The sequence below is a fragment of the Salvelinus sp. IW2-2015 genome, unplaced genomic scaffold (genome assembly GCF_002910315.2).
Source record: "Salvelinus sp. IW2-2015 unplaced genomic scaffold, ASM291031v2 Un_scaffold1076, whole genome shotgun sequence".
Lineage (NCBI taxonomy): Eukaryota > Metazoa > Chordata > Actinopteri > Salmoniformes > Salmonidae > Salvelinus > Salvelinus sp. IW2-2015.
Genome location: NW_019942717.1, coordinates 210,739 through 230,402, shown reverse-complemented (window position 1 = coordinate 230,402; position 19,664 = coordinate 210,739). Strand labels below are relative to the sequence as shown.

The 19,664-nt window shown below is 46.4% G+C and overlaps 1 protein-coding gene and 1 long non-coding RNA gene across 2 annotated transcripts in view; one reads left to right on the top strand and one right to left on the bottom strand.

Annotated features, from left to right (window-relative positions):
• The window catches only part of LOC112069670 (thrombospondin-1-like), a 17,180-nt gene extending 8,024 nt beyond the window's left edge, over positions 1-9,156 (bottom strand). Inside the window, exons 1-14 of the mRNA XM_070438652.1 lie at positions 8,957-9,156; positions 8,581-8,662; positions 7,764-8,323; positions 7,403-7,478; positions 6,532-6,624; positions 6,050-6,159; positions 5,497-5,622; positions 4,734-4,830; positions 3,084-3,257; positions 2,607-2,783; positions 2,081-2,254; positions 1,545-1,825; positions 1,037-1,255; positions 692-788 (exon numbers count right to left, since the gene is read on the bottom strand). Of these exons, the coding sequence (XP_070294753.1) occupies positions 692-788; positions 1,037-1,255; positions 1,545-1,825; positions 2,081-2,254; positions 2,607-2,783; positions 3,084-3,257; positions 4,734-4,830; positions 5,497-5,622; positions 6,050-6,159; positions 6,532-6,624; positions 7,403-7,478; positions 7,764-8,323; positions 8,581-8,644 (2,248 nt within the window). The 5' untranslated portion in view covers positions 8,645-8,662; positions 8,957-9,156. The remainder of the gene's footprint in view (positions 1-691; positions 789-1,036; positions 1,256-1,544; positions 1,826-2,080; positions 2,255-2,606; positions 2,784-3,083; positions 3,258-4,733; positions 4,831-5,496; positions 5,623-6,049; positions 6,160-6,531; positions 6,625-7,402; positions 7,479-7,763; positions 8,324-8,580; positions 8,663-8,956) is intronic.
• Positions 9,157-13,268: 4,112 nt separating this feature from the next.
• LOC139024139 (uncharacterized) overlaps positions 13,269-19,664 on the top strand; it is a 33,110-nt gene continuing 26,714 nt past the window's right edge. Inside the window, exon 1 of the long non-coding RNA XR_011475432.1 lies at positions 13,269-13,419. This is a non-coding gene — a long non-coding RNA (uncharacterized lncRNA). The remainder of the gene's footprint in view (positions 13,420-19,664) is intronic.

The following is a 19,664-nucleotide window of genomic DNA, read 5'->3' as shown; positions in this document are numbered from 1 at the left end:
TTCTTATAGCGTTTATAGGGTATAGCGCGTTATATAGGGTATTAGGTGTTATAGGGTATAGGGTTGATACGGGTACAGGGTTGATAGGGTACAGGGTTGATAGGTTATAGCCGGGTTGATAGGTATAGGGTTAGTATAGGGTATGATAGGGTACAGGGTTCGATAGGCGTACAGGCGTTATAGGGTACAGGGTTGATTAAGTACAGGGTTGATAGGCGGTTACAGGGTGATAGGGTTACAGGCGTTGATAGGGTACAGGGTTGATAGGTACAGCGCGGGATTAGGGTACGACGGTTGATAGGGTACAGGGTTGCTAGGGTACAGGGCTTGATAGGGATATATGGGTTTATATAGGGTCAGGGTTTATAGAAATACTTTTATTGATGCAGAAGATGGAAAAGCTCCACAGAGAAGACAAATTGATCTGTCAGTTTAGAGGATGGGGAGTGACAGAGCTCTGGGGAGTGGTCCATTATGAGAGCGAGGGTGAGGAGAAGCAGGAGGAGATATTAGAACAGTGACAGAGGCCTGCGGCGATAGTCCCATTATGTGAGAGGAGCGAGGAGTAGAAGAGGAGGGAGATATTAAAAGCATGAACGGGAGCCTGCGGATAGCGTCCATATGAGAGAGGGGAGATTCATTCTGCAGGATATGCCTAGCATGCGCCTGTCTGTGGAAAGAACCTGCCTACTGGTGCCATCATTGTCATCATCGTTGTCACAAGCGTCACCAACACCATCCTTGTCGTAGTCTTCTTGGCCTGAGTTGGGAAGGTTGGGGCAGTTGTCCTACAAAAAGGAAAGGTGACGTCATACGTTTACAACGATGTAGTCAACAACATGAATATTATATTGAACTATAGTAACAGTCCTTTAAGACATTAAATGTACCAGTTTTAGTTTTTCTTTCAAAAAAGAATTGTTCTTTCTAATTGCAGTCAGCATTGGCACATCACTCAAAAGGGATGTGTGGTTTTTACTAGTTAAACAGCAAGCTGGACCTATTCAGGGATCTATACGAGTCAGGAAGTGCATACCTTTTTGCAGTGGTAGGTGGCGTTCTCCACACAGACCAGGTCTTGGTTGGGCCATCCGTCCAGGTCCGTGTCCTCACCACAGATGTGTCCGTTCCCAGCATAGCCAGGCTTACACTCACAGCGGTACATGGGGTCGGCAAAGTGTCCCAGGTAGTTACAGCGGGCGTTCTTGTTGCAGTCGTGGCTCCCATCCAAGCAGGGGTTACGTGGTGTACACACCTGGAGTAAACGGAATGGAAGAGGTGGTCAGACAAGCCAGGGAATATTGTGGCTACCTGTCTTTGTTTTCAAAGGACACAATCTGCTGACCGCCATGTAACAGAGTTGGCAGTGTGATCTGGACAAAGAAAAGCTAGGCTTTTGTAAAGCGATCTTTGATCTTGTAAATTCCAAATTCTAAATTCTAAATTCCATATTTCTAAAGTTCTAAATCAACTGAGGACAGATATGCAGTATGACAGGACTATCATCACAACACTAGTCCACAGCACCAGGTGATGCTACCAACCTGTTTCTTGGCGGCGGCCTCCTCCACTCCCCTGCCGAAGGGCTGAGGTCCAGAGTAGCGTGTGGGACAGGGCAGACAGTTGTAGCCAGGGTCAGTGTTCTCACAGTGGTGCACTCCGTTGAACACGAAGCAAGCGTCAGGAACCTCTTTACACTCGTCAATGTCCTTGCACTTGATGCCGTCACCAGAGTAACCAGTGGGACATTTCCCACAACTCCATGTTCCATCGGGAAAGCTGGTGCACTTGGCCCCAGGAAAGCAGGGGTTAGACAGACAACCATCTGAGGGGAGAGACTAATTACTGACTGTTTTTAAGTACTAAGTGCGGTCTGTGTTTAAGTAGACTCTTACGGCGTTAATAAGCCCTAAAATAATTATAAGTCATATTTTGAAAGTGTTACTGTACTAATAACTAAACTGTCTAAAAACTACAAATTTTAGCAACTAATTCACAGCATGTAGGAGTTATAAGAAACGTCAGCTGCCATTTGAGACATTGGGTGCCATTTGGAACTGATCCAGTGCCTGCTACTCACCGACGGGACAGGCGTTCTTGTTGCACAGCTGACTGGCCTTGGAGTCGCCCTGGCACTCCTTACCACCATATTTGGGGGCGGGGTCATTGCAGAGACGTTTACGTGTCTGGGCTCCTCCTCCACAGGTGGAAGAGCAGGTATCCCATAGCGACCAGGGTCCCCAGTTACCGTTGACTGAGAGAGAAGAAGAGACAGGTAGAGGTCAGTACAGGTGTACGTGGTGTCCCTAGTAGGGTCTGTGTTGTATTAAATAGGCACAATGACAAGTAGCCTGAGTGGCAGTTTTTTGTATTTTTCTTTAGACAAATTCTTGTTTGTTGACTTGCCAAACAAGAAACAGTGACAATCTGCTCGGGAAACTCACTATGTAGAGATAAGATGAGGATTGAGATGATGTATTTGACTAGAAACACCTCACGGTGTGGTGTGCATAAAAAAAGGCATTTGACTAATGTCAAATGGAGATGATAGCATATGTATTTGACCCAGGTCTTGTGCATAAAAGCCTGTGACTAATGGTACTCACTGGGGCAGGGTGACTTGGTGCACTTCTCAGTCTGTCTCCCCTCTCCTTGGCAGTCCTTGCCTCCCAGCTGGGGTGTGGGGGAGTTGCAGAGACGGATACGGGTGATGTCACCCGCCCCACAGGTGACCGAGCAGGAAGACCAGGGGGACCAGTGGCTCCAGGCACCGTCCTGCTTGACTGGAGGGACACAGAGCAGAGGTCAGAGGTTAAAGGTCAGGGGTCAATAAGAAACTTGGTTATGGGTCATTGTCATGCTATATAGGTCATTGTCCAGTCAAAACAGGGTAAAATAAGTTATGGCAGTGAGTTGTTGCTCTGTGGAGTCACAGGTGGCTGATCTGTGGATGGATACTTAGATGTGGGTGCAGGTCTATCGTTTCTGTCACCATGGATACACATCTGTGATACAAGTTTCCCTGTGTGACGATTGATGAATGTGATTTGTTTGGTCGTTTGTCATGTGAACACTGAACTCACAGCGTTTGTCACACTCCTGAAGGTAGCAGTCCCTGGTTTGGACGGAGGTTCCTTCGCAGTTGTTGTTAATGCGATCGCAGGAACGGCCTCTCTGCTGGATGCCCCGCCCACAAGACACGGAACAGTGTGTCCATTCAGACCAGAGGGACCAGCCGTCCTCCGCATAGTCACTCACTATGGAGACAGAGAGAGAAGGAGGGAGAGGAGGAAGGGAGGGGAGGAGTGAGAAAGAGCGAGGATAATGGAAGGGGAGGAGCAGGAGGAAAGAGGGAGGAGGGAGGGAGAGGAGGGAGGGAGGAAAGAGGGGGGAGGGAGGAAGAGGAGGGGGAGGGAGGAAGAGGAGGGGACGGAGAGGAGGGAGGGAAGGGAAGGAGACGGAGGAGGGAGGAGGGAGGGGAGGAGGAGGAGGGAGGGAGGGAGGAGGGAGGAGGAGAGGAGAGGAAGGGCAGAGAGAGGGAGGAGCGAGGGAGAGGGAGGAGGAGGAGAGGAGGAAGGGTGAGGTGAGAGGGAAGGAGCAGGAGGAGGGGAGGCAGAAGAGCAAGGAGGAGGAGGAGAGGAGGAGGGAGGGTAGGCGAGAAAGGAGCAAGGATAGATGGAGGTAGTGAGGGAGGGAGGAGGGAAGATGAGGGGAGGAAGGAGCGAGGAGGAGGAGAGAGAGGGAGACCAAAGACCAGCTCCATGAGAGAGCTATTGGACTGCAGAGTCCCAAGCAGAAAATGAGGTTATAAGCTCTTAAAGTTCTTAAAGCTCTATCTAATGACTGAGTTTAGCCCCGTGTTGGTGTGGTGGTGTGTTGTGTGGTGTGTGTGTGTGTGTGTGTGTGTGTGTGTGTGTGTGTGTATATAGAGTCAGAGAGATGGCCCACTCCAGGGAATCCAGGGGCAGGAGAAAACCCAAAGGGAAGCCAGTGGGAGTGAGTCCTTCTAGTAATATGACTGGGATCCCCCATTGACTGTTGTTACTTTAATTAAAGAGCCAATTGAATTTGCTCATAGCAGGGTTCTTGATCATGTCAAAACGTTTGAGTGACCGAGGTAGTGGTTCTCCATGTGTCTTTAGATTTCAGGGGCCACTGCTGTCTTAGGTATGTGGAAAATGTCACTTGTTCTTGAGTGTAGGATGGCAGCGCTGAACAGCCCACCAATTTTCCATCCCACTTCAACCAATTTGGCCAAATTATAGCCATTAAAAGTTGAAGATTCAAAGATATTTTGGAGGTGGACAACGCGCCAATGTTCCGACACACTCATACGTTGACGGGCTAGGGAACTTAAATCACCCTTAAAATGAATTTGCTTTTCTTGAATAGAAACCTTTACATCCAGAAAAGTTGTTGTGGTTTCATGCTTTATTTGGTGAAGCAGGTCCAAATAGCTAGCAGTAAATGGAGTGTTGTTTGAAATGGCCTGTTGGTCTTAGAGACATGAACCCTTAGGACAACTCAGGCCATTCATAGATTTACAGTGAAACAGAACAAGCCTTGGGTTCATAATACAGTAGTATACTGCAAACCTTTGTTTGTATGTTTTATGTTACTTCCTGAGAGGTGAATAGTTTCGCTGGAAGTTGGAACGACACAAATGGAACCCTAGAATCAGAACCATTCATTCTAATTCTAGGGTTGGAACATTGGAGAATAGAGGAACTTACGTGTTCCACAGCGCGGGCAACACTCTCCATCGGACACGGTGGCGTTGGCACAGGGGATCAGCGGGCAGGAGATCTTGCGGCATACTGTGGCAGAGTTCTACAGAGGGGCGGAGACAGTGACAAAGGACTAGGTCATTTCCTGAACTTGAAGAGCATGTAGTCACTCAGGTAGGTGGTAAAAAAAGAATCTATCAAATGTATTTTCTAAAGAGCTTTTTACATTAGCAGCCACACTATGACAACATGACAATAGCACGGTATACACTGAGTGTACAAAACATGAACACCTGCTCTTTCCATGACGAAGGGGAGGAGACAGGTTACGGATGGATTTTTAAGGCTTGATAATATTGAGACACGGATTATGTATGAGTGCCATTCAGAGGGTGAATGGGCAAGACAAAAGATTTATTAAGTGCCTTTGAACGGGGCATGGTAATAGGTGTTAGAGGGGCGTATGTGTGTATGTTTGTGTGTGTTTGTGTGTGTGCTGAGAGGAACAGCCCTCCTGTTCAGGCTCTGTCTGTTCACTGCAGTGGTAGGCCTGGGCCATGCTCAGATCATTACAGACCCACTGTTGGCTTATTGGCCTGATTCCAGCCTCCTCCTCCTACCCAATTACTGGCCAGATGTAGTGAGAAGGCGCTTGCTGAGTGGGGGATGGGTGTGTGTTTGCAAGTGGCTGTCTGCAAGTGCAAACACACAGGCTTTGAACCCCCCCCCCCCCCCCACACACACACAGTCTCTCGACTTCGGTCCTTACCTGACAAGTGCACTCGGTGCAGTCGTCGACGGTCCACTCGGCCTTGTTCTTGTGGACGATGCCGTTGTGTAGACAGACTCCACTGTGGATCCCCACTCTGTTCATCAACAGCTTGTTCTCATCCGTCTGAAAGCAGCAGACAGATGTGAGACATTCAGCAGAGTGCTCAGTCCCTCAAGGGTTCAGGGTTTCAGATCCACACACTGTTTCACTCTTCATTTCTTGATAGCCTGAGTGGTTTGGAGGAGACTCAGGTGTTTGAGAATGTCTGTCACCATCTCATACTGGTTTATCATTAAGAAGTCTTCCAAGTGAGAGTAAATTAAGAACAAATTGACCTAATTTGATGTAATGAATGAATTAACATGCAGTTTGTCAGACTAGCTGGTGCTCGGAGACCAGTATGCTAAGCAAGATACACATGCAGTGGCAGAACTGGTTGTTGCAGAGACAGACAGACAGACAGACAGACAGACCAGACAGACAGACAGACAGACAGACAGACAGACAGACAGACAGACAGACAGACAGACAGACAGGTGTGTTTCCTCACCACTTTGCGCAGCTCATTGGACAGCTCCTTCACCACCACTCCCAACCCCTTCAGCTCCTTGAACATGCCAGCCAGGTCCTCACAGGAGAACCCACAGATCATCTGCAGGTCTGGAGGGAGGCAAAACACCATGGAGATACATTCATTCCAGACTTACTTTCAACTCCCTACAGCTACAGACAACTGTTGACAGTAGAATAGAATAGCTTTCACTTTTTTCTAACAGATCTGTGCTGTTCTATTCTTATTGAGGAGACTTTAACAGGTTTTATATGGAGACAGCAGATCTGTGCTGTTCTATTCTTATTGAGGAGACTTTAACAGGGTTTTATATGGAGACCAGCAGATCTGTGCTGTTCTATTCTTATTGAGGAGCTTTAACAGGGTTTTATATGGAGACCAGCAGATCTGTGCTGTTCTATTCTTATTGAGGAGACTTTAACAGGGTTTTATATGGAGACCAGCAGGTCTGTTGCGTTTACCTTTAGTTTTGTGGCCAGTGTAGTCCGTCCTAATGGCAGGGCTGGACCCATTGATGGGGTTGTCCATAATGAGGATTCTATCAGTCAGAACAGCTGAGGGGAGGGAAGGACATGAGGGGAGAAGATGGTAGACATAGAGGGAGAGGGATGGGGGAGTGAGAAACAGGGGAGAAGGAGGGATACAGGAGGATGGGAGAGAGAGGGAGAGTGTATGAGAGAGGGAGGGAGGGGAGAGAGATAAATGAGATGGAGTGGGAGAGGGTTGGGAGGGAGGGAAAAAGGGATAGAGAGGAGGTTTGGAGAAAGAGGGAGGGAGTAAGAACACACAGAGAGACAGTTAGAGCACTGTAGACTGTAATGCTAATACCCACTAGACCACATCAGACCACAACAGACACACTGTAGACTGTAATGCTAATACCCACTAGACCACAACAGACACACTGTAGACTGTAATGCTAATACCCACTAGACCACATCAGACCACAACAGACACACTGTAGACTGTAATGGTAATACCCACCAGACCACAACAGACAGTGTCCCCAGGGCTCATTGGTGACATAACTACAGTTGGGTATACATAACTACACTCAGGGTATTACAGAACATTGCAGCATCATACTATCTTGAATCACCAATGAAGTTAATGAGTTAATGTGCCCAGCCCCGAGGAGGCATTGAATTGCTTGTTAACTTCCCAGCTTTCCCATAGCAATATAAACGTGATTTTTTCCCTTCTCAACTTTCCCATGAGGCTTTTAAACAGTCATGCATAGTCTTAGGAGTGGCTTGCTGGCATTAGCATAACAACCAGTGATGTACGGATAAACACACACATATGCTTTCTGTTAATGATTATGCTACTTACAGTTTTGGCATCCTTTGTTGCGCAGTATCGCTTCTAAACTGGTTCCAAAGACAAAGCGAACGTTTTGGAGCACCCCCTGCAAGAATCAATGGTACATTTTACCTCTAGTACTGCACAGTTACTATCACTCTACTTTATGCAACACATATTGGTCTTTATGGATCCCTTACATGGGTTTTCAATACAGCGTATAACTTTTACGCATAGGTCTATAGGTTTTAAGCACGGTAATATTTACGCATGTACGTGTCACACAATCCTATATTCAACAATTACTAAACATCTAAAACAACTCGACAACGTATATTATCTCTGTCCATCATGCGTCGTCGCGTGAGCTCTGCATGTGAGCTTCACTTACCATGAACCGGTCCTTCACCGCTCCCTTCCCGATTCTGAGACGCGCTGTGATGGGAGTCTCCTGAGTGAGGATGCTCTGGATGGGAGCGTCCAGTTCCGCCGTGTTCACCTCCTCACAGCCAACATACAGCTGCGCCCGGTCCTCCTGCACAAACAGCGTAATATTCTTCCAGTGGCCTGTTGCCAAGTCCACATCTTCTATCGACACCACCTGTTGCTTATTCACTGTAGAGAAAACCACATCCAGGGTGTTCGCTTTCCCGTTGGAGACTATCTCGAACACGGCTCCGGATCCGTCACGCTTTTCCACCGTCAGAAGGGAGCCCCTGGTCCGCTTGAACTGCTTGAAGTTGAGGAGGAGAAGGAATCCCCTCTCGGCGTGGATGGAATCGATGAGGTCCCTGAAGGAGCTCTCGGGGAGCTCGGGGATCAGGTCCGGGTTGAGGATCTTGTAGGCGGGACTGTATGGGTCGTCGCCCTTCACTAGGGTCACTCCGTGGTTCTTCTTGGGGATTTGGACCAGCTCGAACAGGTCGTACACGCTATTGTCGTCTCGGCTCTCTGTATGCAGGAGACCGGGGAATGAGCGTAAACAGTTAGTCTTTGACTACATGTCTTTGGAATGGATTATTGTTGTTATGAGGAATAAACCCTAAAATGATCTCTATGTTAAACCATTGTCAGGGTAAATCAATACATTAAGAGGATTTAATAATACATTGAAAAACTTTGATGTTTTTCTATAGTTTAATGTTCAAAACGAAGCACAAACTCCTTTCAATCTAGTGTAGACGAACAATTCAGGCAAATGATTTCACCTGCAACTCGTACGCTCTCGCAGGTCCAAAGCATCAATAGCAGAAATATTCCTGTCAACTTCATGGTGAAACTGGTTTTTACCTATGAAAAATAAACATAGAAACGTCAAAGGTCCACTTTTCACAAAAGTTAATGTATGCACGCATGATTGCAAGTCGCTTTGGATAAAAGCGTCTGCTAAATGTCATATATTATATTATATTAATATTTATACATTAAATAATTTAAATATCTAAATAAACAATCATCAAAACACATTATTTCACACTTTATTATGTCACATTATTTATTTATAATAAAATATAATAGAATATAATAAAAATATATATATTTGGATTGATTCCTTGAAAGAAAATCGAAATATTGCTCACCCACCTGTTGAATGAAAACAGCAGAGAGAAACAGTAAAATCCAAATAGAAATCCAATAATAATCCACAAGATTCAAGCGTTTCTTGATCTTTTTTTAACCGAATTGCGGTCCGATTTAAGACGCAGAAATGTCGTTTCTTTTTTTTTTTGCTTTAATTTAATGGTAATTCTCTCCGGTATCGGACGCTAGAACCTAACTGTAAACCAGGGGACAAAGTGCTATTTAAATAGTTTCATGACATTCCTAAGAACGAGTCTCGCCCAATCAGATGGTGGAAGGAAAAAGGGACGAGCTTATGGTGAGAGGGGGGAGAAAGCGCCACATTCCAGAGGCCAAATTCCATGACTGGATACATACTTAATAGACCATCGTTTCCGGTTATTGTCTCACACACCAGTCTGAAATGTTCTCGTTTTAGAACAAAAATCCACCTCTCCATCTTTGAACCTTTTGCGCATGTTTGATACATTTTGTTTCAATTCTCAAACCCAGGATTGTCATTATCAATCAAGTTTTTCTGGCCAAGTGGCAAGTCATGCACATGTCTTTATCACCAGACTGCTGTGCATCTATGTGAAAAGTTGAATGAAAATAGAGGTGCTATTAAAAATCGAATAAAAACGGGTTCTTATTTGTTTCCCCGACTGCGCTTCAGAGACTTGGTAGAGGATGCTCAATCAGGCGACGGAAGGGATTTTATTCCCTACTGCTGTTCCAAGTTTGTCCGCTAGGAGTCGTTGTGAGCTCACTAGAGATGCGCCGAGAGCCATGCTGCAACGATACGGATGAGAACACGTGGATTTCCACACAATCCACACACACAGATGTGATGTACTATTACCGGTTGTTATTTTTATCAGGTCATATAATACAATTATATTCCATGTGACCTATGGCCTAAATGCATTTGTGGATGTTCTGGGCATAGTCATTTATAGGATATCTGTGGTTCGGGGTCACTATTTTTGTACTTGTATAGCCAACATTGACTATAGTTCGAACTATATGTGAAAATGAATATAACTTTAGTTTAGTTGCAGAAGACCGTTGTGAGTACTCGCCAATCAATGTAATTTATTTCATTCAACTCCTTAACATTCAACTCCTTAACATTCTCTGAAAGTAAAGACGAGTGAGTATGCAAAAAGGGACATGATGAATATGTCTGGGTATTGGTGCAGGTGAACTATCATTGACTATGACACATCTGGGTCAGACATGATGTGGTCGTTAGGGAGGTCTGGGTAAGACATGATGTGGTCTTTAAGAAGGTCTGGGTCAGACATGATGTGGTCGTTAGGAAGGTCTGGGTCAGACATGATGTGGTCGTTAGGAAGGACTGGGTCAGACATGATGTGGTCGTTAGGGAGGTCTGGGTCATACATGATGTGGTCGTTAGGAAGGTCTGGGTCAGACATGATGTGGTCGTTGGGAAGGTCTGGGTCAGACATTATGTGGTCGTTAGGAAGGTCTGGGTCATACATGATGTGTCAGTTAGGAACTACTGATCAGACAGTATGTTCGTCCGTTAGGAAGGCTCTGCGTGAGACAATGCAATACAAACTCGGTCTTAGAAGACTGCGTCCGACATCAGTGCGTCGTTAGAGTCCTGGCAAGACAATGATGTCTCCTCTAGAGTCTGTGGTCAGACATATGTCGGTCTGGAAGGACTGGTCAACATTATGTGACGCGTTAGGAAGGTCTGGTCAGACATGATTGTGTCTTTACGAGTCTGGTCGAGAATATGTGCGTCGTTAGGGGAAGGACTGGGTCAGACATATTGGTCGTTAGCCGATCTGCGGTCAACCAAATATATTGTCTTAGAACACCTGTCACGCGACCGCCGTCATTCTCACCCATCTCTATCCACCTGTCTTAAGACACTGCCACACAGGATTGTCCGTTCAGTAAGACTGGTCAACCATATCCCCTGTCGGTCTTAGCAAGTCTGGTTCAACAGACTGCGTTAGGGATCTGGGTCAACATGATTGTCGTAGGCAAAGGAACTAGGTCAGACCAGATTTCTCTTTAAGAAGTCTGTCAGCACATGAATGGTCCTTCAGAAGGAACTGGTCAACAAGGATGTGTCGTAGAAGACATGACTGGTCCAGACATGATGTGGTCGTTAGGAAGGTCTGGTCAGACATGATGTGGTCTTAAGGGTCTGGTCAGACATGATTGTGGTCGTTGGGAAGGGTCAGACATGATGTGGTCGTTAGGAAACTGGGTCAGACATTGATGTGGTCGGTCTGGGGCAGCATGACCATGATTGGTCTTGTTTAGGAAGGACTGGGTCAGACATTGATGTGGTCGTTGGGAATGGGTCCAGACATGATGGTCCGGCGGCGGAGGGGGGGTACGTCTCAAGAAGGGCTGGGTCAGAATATGTGACGTCGGTTTCAGCAAGAGGATCCCTGTATCGAGTCCCAGGTTGGGGCCGACGAGAGCACGGAAGAATACTTTACATCGACTGAAGACAAATCACGCCGACACACACACCAACACCACACACACACACACCACACCACACACTCACACACAACACACACACACACACCACACACACACACACACACACACACCACACCACCACACACCACCACCACACACACACACACACCCACACACAACACCACACACACACCACACGGCCCAGCAGTATCCCTTGCCTGCTGGACTGATGAAAACCCCAGGACTGAGCAGGACTGTCAGACTTGATGTCTATGTCTATAACTATACTACCAGCCAATCATCCAACGACATGAACCAGCACCTCTCCGAAAAACCCTACATCATCGTCTGAACCCAGCCCTTCCTACCTCCCACCCACATGTCTCCGACCCAACCCTTCCTCACCCCCACCACATGCTCTTGACCGACAGCCGCCTTCCCACTTACCCACATTCATGGTCTGAACCAGAATTGGCGTTAGGCGTTACCTAACAGCTTCCCTAACAGCGCGTAACCTAACCTAACCTCTCGACAGCATTCCACGTCTACCACATCGCACCCACAAAAGCCACGCCCTTGCAGCAGCAAGCGGGCAACAACGACTTTAGGTCGCAGAGCGAGTGACGTCACTGATTTGGAAACGCTAATTAGCGCGCAAAACCCACCGCTAAACAGCTAGCCATTCACTACTTACACTCGCCAACTCTAACACGTGTTGTGGTCGGTGTTTGTTAATGATTGTGCATGTCTCTGTGCTTTTGGCATCCTCACTAGCCCCCAGTCTCATTATCTTGGCTCTCCTCTCACCAGACTGCTCCCTGAGTCTTGGCTAAAGTCATGTTTTTAATACAGGCTCCAGCGTCCAGCTCAGCTATTTCAAAATCACAACTGAACATGTGGCGTTTTCAACACCTTCCCTAAAAATATGATTCGCCCCCCCCCCCCCCCCCCCCCCCCCCCCCCCTCCCTACCCCCTCCCTACCCCCCCCATTCTTGATACACGGGAAACTGTTGAGCATGAAAACCCCAGCAGTGTTTCAGTTCTTGACACACTCAAACCCGGTGCGCATTCAAAGGCACTTAATCACATATTTTGTCTTTCACCATTGCAACCCTCCTTGAATGCACACATACACCATCCATGTCTCAACACTAGCGGTTCTGGGGGGGGGGCAGTGCCCCTGTGACAACAATTTTGGACCCCCTTGTGGTCCCCCTAAATGTGGAGCATGAAATAATTTTTACATAACAAATTTTTGCTATCGTTCTTTAATTATATTTTTTTACATCCGTTATTAATGTAACTGGCCCCTCTAACAGTACAACTGGCCCCTCTAACAGTACAACTGGCCCCTCTAACAGTACAACTGGCCCCTCTAACAGCCCCTCTAACAGTACAACTGGCCCCTCTAACAGTACAACTGGCCCCAGCTTGGTCACCCCAGTTGAAACGGTCTAGAACCGCCATTGTGTCTCAATTGTCTAAAGGCTTAGAAATCCTTCTTTAACCTGTCTCCTCCCCTTCATCTACGCGGATTGAAATTGATTTAACAAGTGACATCAATAAGGGATCATAGCTTTCACCTGGATTCACCTGGTTAGTCTATGTCAGTGGTCACCAACCTGTGGATCGCGATCGACTTGTCGATCTCCAAGGCATTTCTAATAGATCGCCAAACATTTCTGTGAAAATTCAACGATAAATCCTAGTGTCCCTATTTTTTGTTGTTGTCTCGGGCTGTTGGTTGTAGGTGCAGCCAATTCAGCTGCCCTGCGCGCCGGGTAGGCAAACTGTTGCCATTTCATGTGTCTGAAGGTACAAACTCGGCCTTCCGGGTGGGTGCATTATGCCTCCGCTGGCCAATCAGATTGCTCAGATGACCGAGTCTGCAGTAACGTTGCAGGCGTAAAAGAAAGCTACGGCAAAAATTGATACTGTGAGATTTCTAAACGTTTAAAACCATGACTAGAGAAAGACTGTCAACGAATACAACAAAGAGCTGCTGTTTTTATGAGTGAGTTCATGTTTAAATTCTTACTCAGCACTGTCAACACTTTGTATTCAACACATTTATAACCCATAAAATGCGCGTTCTTCCTATTTCCACTCAGCGCTACAACAAGCAGTGCAGCAGTAATGAATGAGTAGGAAAGTGTATCTATAGGCTTGCGTTGTAGTTATTATTATGGGTCTTTTTTAATATCAAGGAATATTTAACTTTCTCTGTCATGGACTAACAACATGAATTTGTGCACGAGGCAGAAATAATGCGGTGCGACTCGAGTTTTGCCATCAGCTGGAAGACGGTGTCCCTTTTTGGTCAGTGTCAGTGGAGGAAAGGGAGAGCGGAGTGATGTTGAGAAACGGTCCCTCAGTCTGCTGCGTTGACATGTAAATTCAAGCAAAGCCAGTATGCGGTGTTAATCTATTGGGCCTATAGCTTACTGCACAAGCCTCATTGCTACAGAACTGTTTTTAATTGGTCAATGTTGCGTAGGCTTACATTTTATAAGTCATGTTAATAAAAAATCAGAGCGGTAGATCTCGGCATGCATTTTGACTCAGAAAGTGATCTTGACTCAGACAAGTTTGGTGACCACTGGTCTATGTCATGAAAATAGCTTTTGTATACATCATTTGCACAATTCGCGCAACAACAATTTGTCTTCTTTCAGTCTCTGGTCGGAGAGTCCAGAGTCCAGTTGGCCTGTTCACTACCTGAGGCAGTACTGGACAGTAGTTTGGATAATGTAAATGCTCCAGTATTGTATGTGTAGTGTGGCAGTGTGCTACAACTTTGATGAAAACAGCATTGTCCAGTCACGTTGTCACAGGGAGTCACGACAACAACATTGTCCAGTCACGTTGTCACAGAGAGTCATAGCAACAGCATTGTCCAGTCACGTTGTCACAGGGAGTCACAACAACAACATTGTCCAGTCACGTTGTCACAGGGAGTCACGACAACAACATTGTCCTGTCACRTTGTCACAGAGATTCATAGCAACAGCATTGTCCAGTCACATTGTCACAGAGATTCATAGCAACAGCATTGTCCAGTCACGTTGTCACAGGGAGTCACGACAACAGCATTGTCCAGTCACGTTGTCACAGGGAGTCACGACAACAACATTGTCCTGTCACATTGTCACAGAGAGTCATAGCAACAGCATTGTCCAGTCACGTTGTCACCGGGAGTCAAGACAACAACAATGTCCAGTCACATTGTCACGGGGAGTCAGGTTTCCATTCAAAAGTGTGAGTCATCAATTAATATTTTTCTGAGCGGGACCTGCTAGAGGAGATGTTAGTGAATGTGAGGACATGCGCACACACTCCCATTCCCCCTTGGCGTGCAAGACAGTGATCCAAATTGGGATGAAGTCCATCTACCGTTGGCCCTATACTCCTAAATCAAATCAAAATCATATCAAATCGTATTGGTCACATACACATGTTTAGCAGATGTTATTGCGGGTGTAGTGAAATGCTTGTGTTTCTAGCTACAACAGTGCAGTAGTATCAAACAATACACAACAATACACACAAATCTAAAAGTAAAATATTGGAATTAAGAAATATATAAATATTAGGATAAGCAATTGACTAAAATACAGTAGAATAGAATACAGTATATACATATGAGATGAGTAAAGCAGTATGTAAACATTGTTAAAATGACTAGTGTTCCATTATTAAAGTGACCAGTGACTCCAAGTCTACAGTCGTGGCCAAAAGTTTTGAGAATGACACAAATATTAATTTTCACAAAGTTTGCTGCTTCAGTGTCTTTAGATATTTTTGTCAGATGTTACTAAATGGAATACTGAAGTATAATTACAAGCATTTCATACGTGCAAAGGCTTTTATTGACAATTACATGAAGTTTGATGCAAAGAGTCAATACCCTTCTTTTTCAAGACCTCTGCAATCCGCCCTGGCATGCTGTCAATTAACTTCTGGGCCACACTCCTGACTGAATGGCAGCCCATTCTTGCATAAATCAATGCTTGGAGTGTGTCAGAATTTGTGGGTTTTTGTTTGTCCACCCGCCTCTTGAGGATTGACCAAAGTTCTCAATGGGATTAAGGTCTGGGGAGTTTTCCTGGCCATGGACCCAAAATATCGATGTTTTGTTCCCCGAGCCACTTAGTTATCACTTTTGCCTTATGGCAAGGTGCTCCATCATTCTGGAAAAGGCATTGTTCTCCACCAAACTGTTCCTGGATGGTTGGGAGAAGTTGCTCTCGTAGGATGTGTTTGGTACCTACTGTTATTCCATGGCTGTGTTCTTTGGCAAAATTGTGAGTGAGCCCACTCCCTTGGCTGAGAAGCAACTCCACACATGAATGGTCTCAGGATGCTTTACTGTTGGCATGACACAGGACTGATGGTAGCGCTCACCTTGTCTTCTCCGGACAAGCTTTTTTCCGGATGCCCCAAACAATCGGAAAGGGGATTCATCAGAGAAAATGACTTTACCCCAGTCCTCAGCAGTCCAATCCCTGTACCGTTTGCAGAATATCAGTCTGTCCCTGATGTTTTTCCTGGAGAGAAGTGGCTTCTTTACTGCCCTTGTTGACACCAGGTCATCCTCCAAAAGTCTTCGCCTCACTGTGCGTGCAGATGCACTCACACCTGCCTGCTGCTATTCCTGAGCAAGCTCTGTACTGGTGGTGCCCCGATCCCGCAGCTGAATCAACTTTAGGAGACGGTCCTGGCGCTTGCTGGACATTCTTGGGCGCCCTGAAGCCTTCTTCACAACAATTGAACCGCTCTCCTTGAAGATCTTGATGATCCGATAAATGGTTGATTTAGGTGCAATCTTACTGGCAGCAATATCCTTGCCTGTGAAGCCCTTTTGTGCAAAGCAATGATGACGGTGTTTCCTTGCAGGTAACCATGATTGACAGAGGAAGAACAATGATTCCAAGCACCACTCTCCTTTTGAAGCTTCCAGTCTGTTATTTGAACTCAATCAGCATGACAGAGTGATGTCCAGCCTTGTCCTCGTCAACACTCACACCTGTGTTAACGAGAGAATCACTGACATGATGTCAGCTGGTCCTTTTGTGGCAGGGCTGAAATGCAGTGGAAATGTTTTTTTGGGGATTAAATTAATTTGCATGGCAAAGAGGGACTTTGCAAATTAATTGCAATTCATCTGATCACTCTTCATACCATTCTGGAGTATATGCAAATTGCCATCATACAAAATGAGGCAGCAGACTTTGTGAATATTATTATTTGCATTCTCAAAACATTTGGCCACGACTGTAGGGCAGCAGCCTCTGAGGTGCAGGGTTGAGTAACCGGGTGGAAGCCGGCTAGTGATGGCTATTTAACAGTCTGATGGCCTTGAGATAGACTGAAAAACATCTTCTCTCTGCCCCAGCTTTGATGCACCTGTACTGACCTCGCCTCCTGGATGATACAGGGGGTGAACAGGCCGTGGCTCGGGTGGTTGATGTCCTCGATCAATTTGACCTTCCTGTGACATTGGGTGCTGTAGGTGTCCCGGATGGCAGTCGGTATGCCCCTGGTGATGCGTTAGGCAGACCGCACCACCCTCTGGAGAGCCCTGCGGTTGCAGGTGGTGCGGTTGCCGCACAAGGCGATGATTGATACAGGTTGTAGTCATAAGGTCCCACTGACCTTTGACCTCTAAATCTGTCCCCTCAGGGCCCAGCTGTTCACTGAGTCCGATTATTCTACAGTGAGTGCATCACCAGCCGACCGTCATCAATCGTCTGTGTTTACCTGCTTCATCCTTCAGACATTCTCTCCTGTTGTTAAGAATTCTAATATGTCCTGCTGTGGCCTACTATAGCCTTGCCAGACACTCACAGACACATAGCGTAACCACTCTGTTGCTAAGAGCTAGCCTAACTCCCAAATGGCACCCTATTCCCTATGTAGTGCACTACTTTTGACCAGGGCCCACAAGGCTCTGGTCAAAAGTAGTGCATTATGTAGGGAAAAGGGAGCCATTTGGGACGGAGGCAGAGCGGGGTGTGCAGCAATATATTGGATTGGTGACGCAGGTTTATTTTTAAGTTTCTTTGACCAGAAACGTGTAAAAGCATGCTCGTGATTCAGTGTTTAGTGTTGACAAACGCAGGTTCAGATACTGTGGAGTGGAGTGTGTTTGGAACAACACACAGGGAGGAATTGGTAGACTAAGCATTCAGATCATTGAGCTACTACTACTACTGCTACTACTACTACTGCTTCTGCTGCTACTGCTACTGCTACTACTACTGCTACTACTATTACTGCTACTGCTTCTGCTGCTACTGCTACTGCTACTACTACTGCTACTACTACTACTGCTACTACTACTACTCCTACTACTAATACTACTACTACTACTACTACTACTACTACTGTTTTGGGGGGGTTTCATATAATTCAACTTTTTGGGGGGGGGTTCTATATTAATCTCGCTTTGGGGGGGGTTCTAATTTAACTCTCATTTTGTGGGGGGGGTTTACTATTAACTCTCACACTTTTGGGGGGGGGGGTTCTATATATACTTCTCGCCTTTGGGGATGGGGAGGAGGTTCTATGTTAACTCCTCCTTTTGGGGGGGGGAGGGGGGGGTCTCATTTACTCTCACCACTTTTGGGGGGGGGGTTTCTATATTAACTTCACCTTTGGGGGGGGTTCTATATTAACTCCACTTTGGGGGGGTTCTATATTAACCTCACCTTGGGGGGGGGGTTCTATATTAACTCACCTTTTGGGGGGGGGGGGGGGTTCTATATTAATCTCACCTTTTGGGGGGGGTTCTATATTAATTCTCACCTTTTGGGGGGGGGGGGGGGGGGGGTTCTATATTAACTCTCACTTTTGGGGGGGGGTTCTATATTAACTCTCACCTTTGGGGGGGGGGTTTCTATATCAATCCTCAATTTGGGGGTTATATTTATCTCACTTTTTGGGGGGGGGGGTTCTATATTAATCACCTTTTGGGGGGGGGGGGGGGTTCATATTTCTCATCACTTTGGGGGGGGTTTCTATTATCTCACCTTTGGGGGGGGGTTCTTATATTAACTCTCGCCTCTTTGGGGGGGGGGGTGTCTATTTTAATCTCACTTTTGGGGGGGGGGGGGTTTTATATTAATTCACCTTTCTTTGGAGGGGGGGGTTCTATATTTAACTCTCTTTGGGGGGTTTCATTACCTCAGCTTTGGAGGGGGGGGTTCTATTAAACTTCACCTTTGGGGGGGGGTTTTATATTAATCTCACTTTGGGGGAGGGGGGGTCTATAATTAATCTTCCTTTGGGGGGTTCATATTATCTCACTTTGGGGGGGGGGGGGGGGGGGTTTATATTAATCTCACCTTTGGGGGGGGGGGGTTCTATTATTAACTAGTCCTTTTGGGGGGGGTTCTATATTAACTCTCACCTTTGGTGGGGGGTTCTATATTAACTCTCACTTTTGGGGGGGGGGGGTTCTATTTAACTCTCACTTTGGGGGGGGGGTTCTATATTAACTTCACCCTTTGGGGGGAGGGGGTTCTATATAACTCTCACCTTTGGAGGGGGGGAGGAGGGTTTATATAACTCTCACCCTTTTTTTTTGGTGGGGGGGGTTTATATTAACTCCTTTGGGGGGGGGGTTCTATATTATCCTCATTTTGGGGGGGGGGGGGGGGTTCATTATAATCTCCCATCCTTTTTGGGGGGGGGGTTTCTATTATTTAACTCTCACACTTTGGGGGGTTATATTAAATCGATCACTTCTTTGGGGGGGGGGGGTTCTATATTAAAATCTCTCCTTTGGGGGGTTCATATTATTAATTCTCACCTTTTGGGGGGGTGGGGGGTTCTATTAACTCTGACACTTTTGGGGGGGGGGGTTCTATATTATTCTCACCCTTTGGAGGGGGGGTTTCTATAATTACTCCTTTGGGGGAAGGGATTAAAATCTCACCCTTTGGAGGGGGGGATTTATTTACTCTCACCTTTGGGGGGGGGGGTTCTATATTACTCTATTTTGGGGGGGTTTATCTTTAACTCTCACCTTTGGAGGGGGGGTTCTATTTATAACTCTCCACTTTGGGGGGGGGGGGGGGTTTATATATTAACTCTCACCTTTTGGGAGGGGGGTTCTATATTAACTCTCACCTTTGGGGGGGTTCTATTATTAACCTCACTTTGGGGTGGGGGGGGGGGGTTTCTATATTTAACGTTCACCTTTGAGAGGGGGATCAAATATCCTGGGGGTTTCTATATTAACTCTCACTTTTGGGG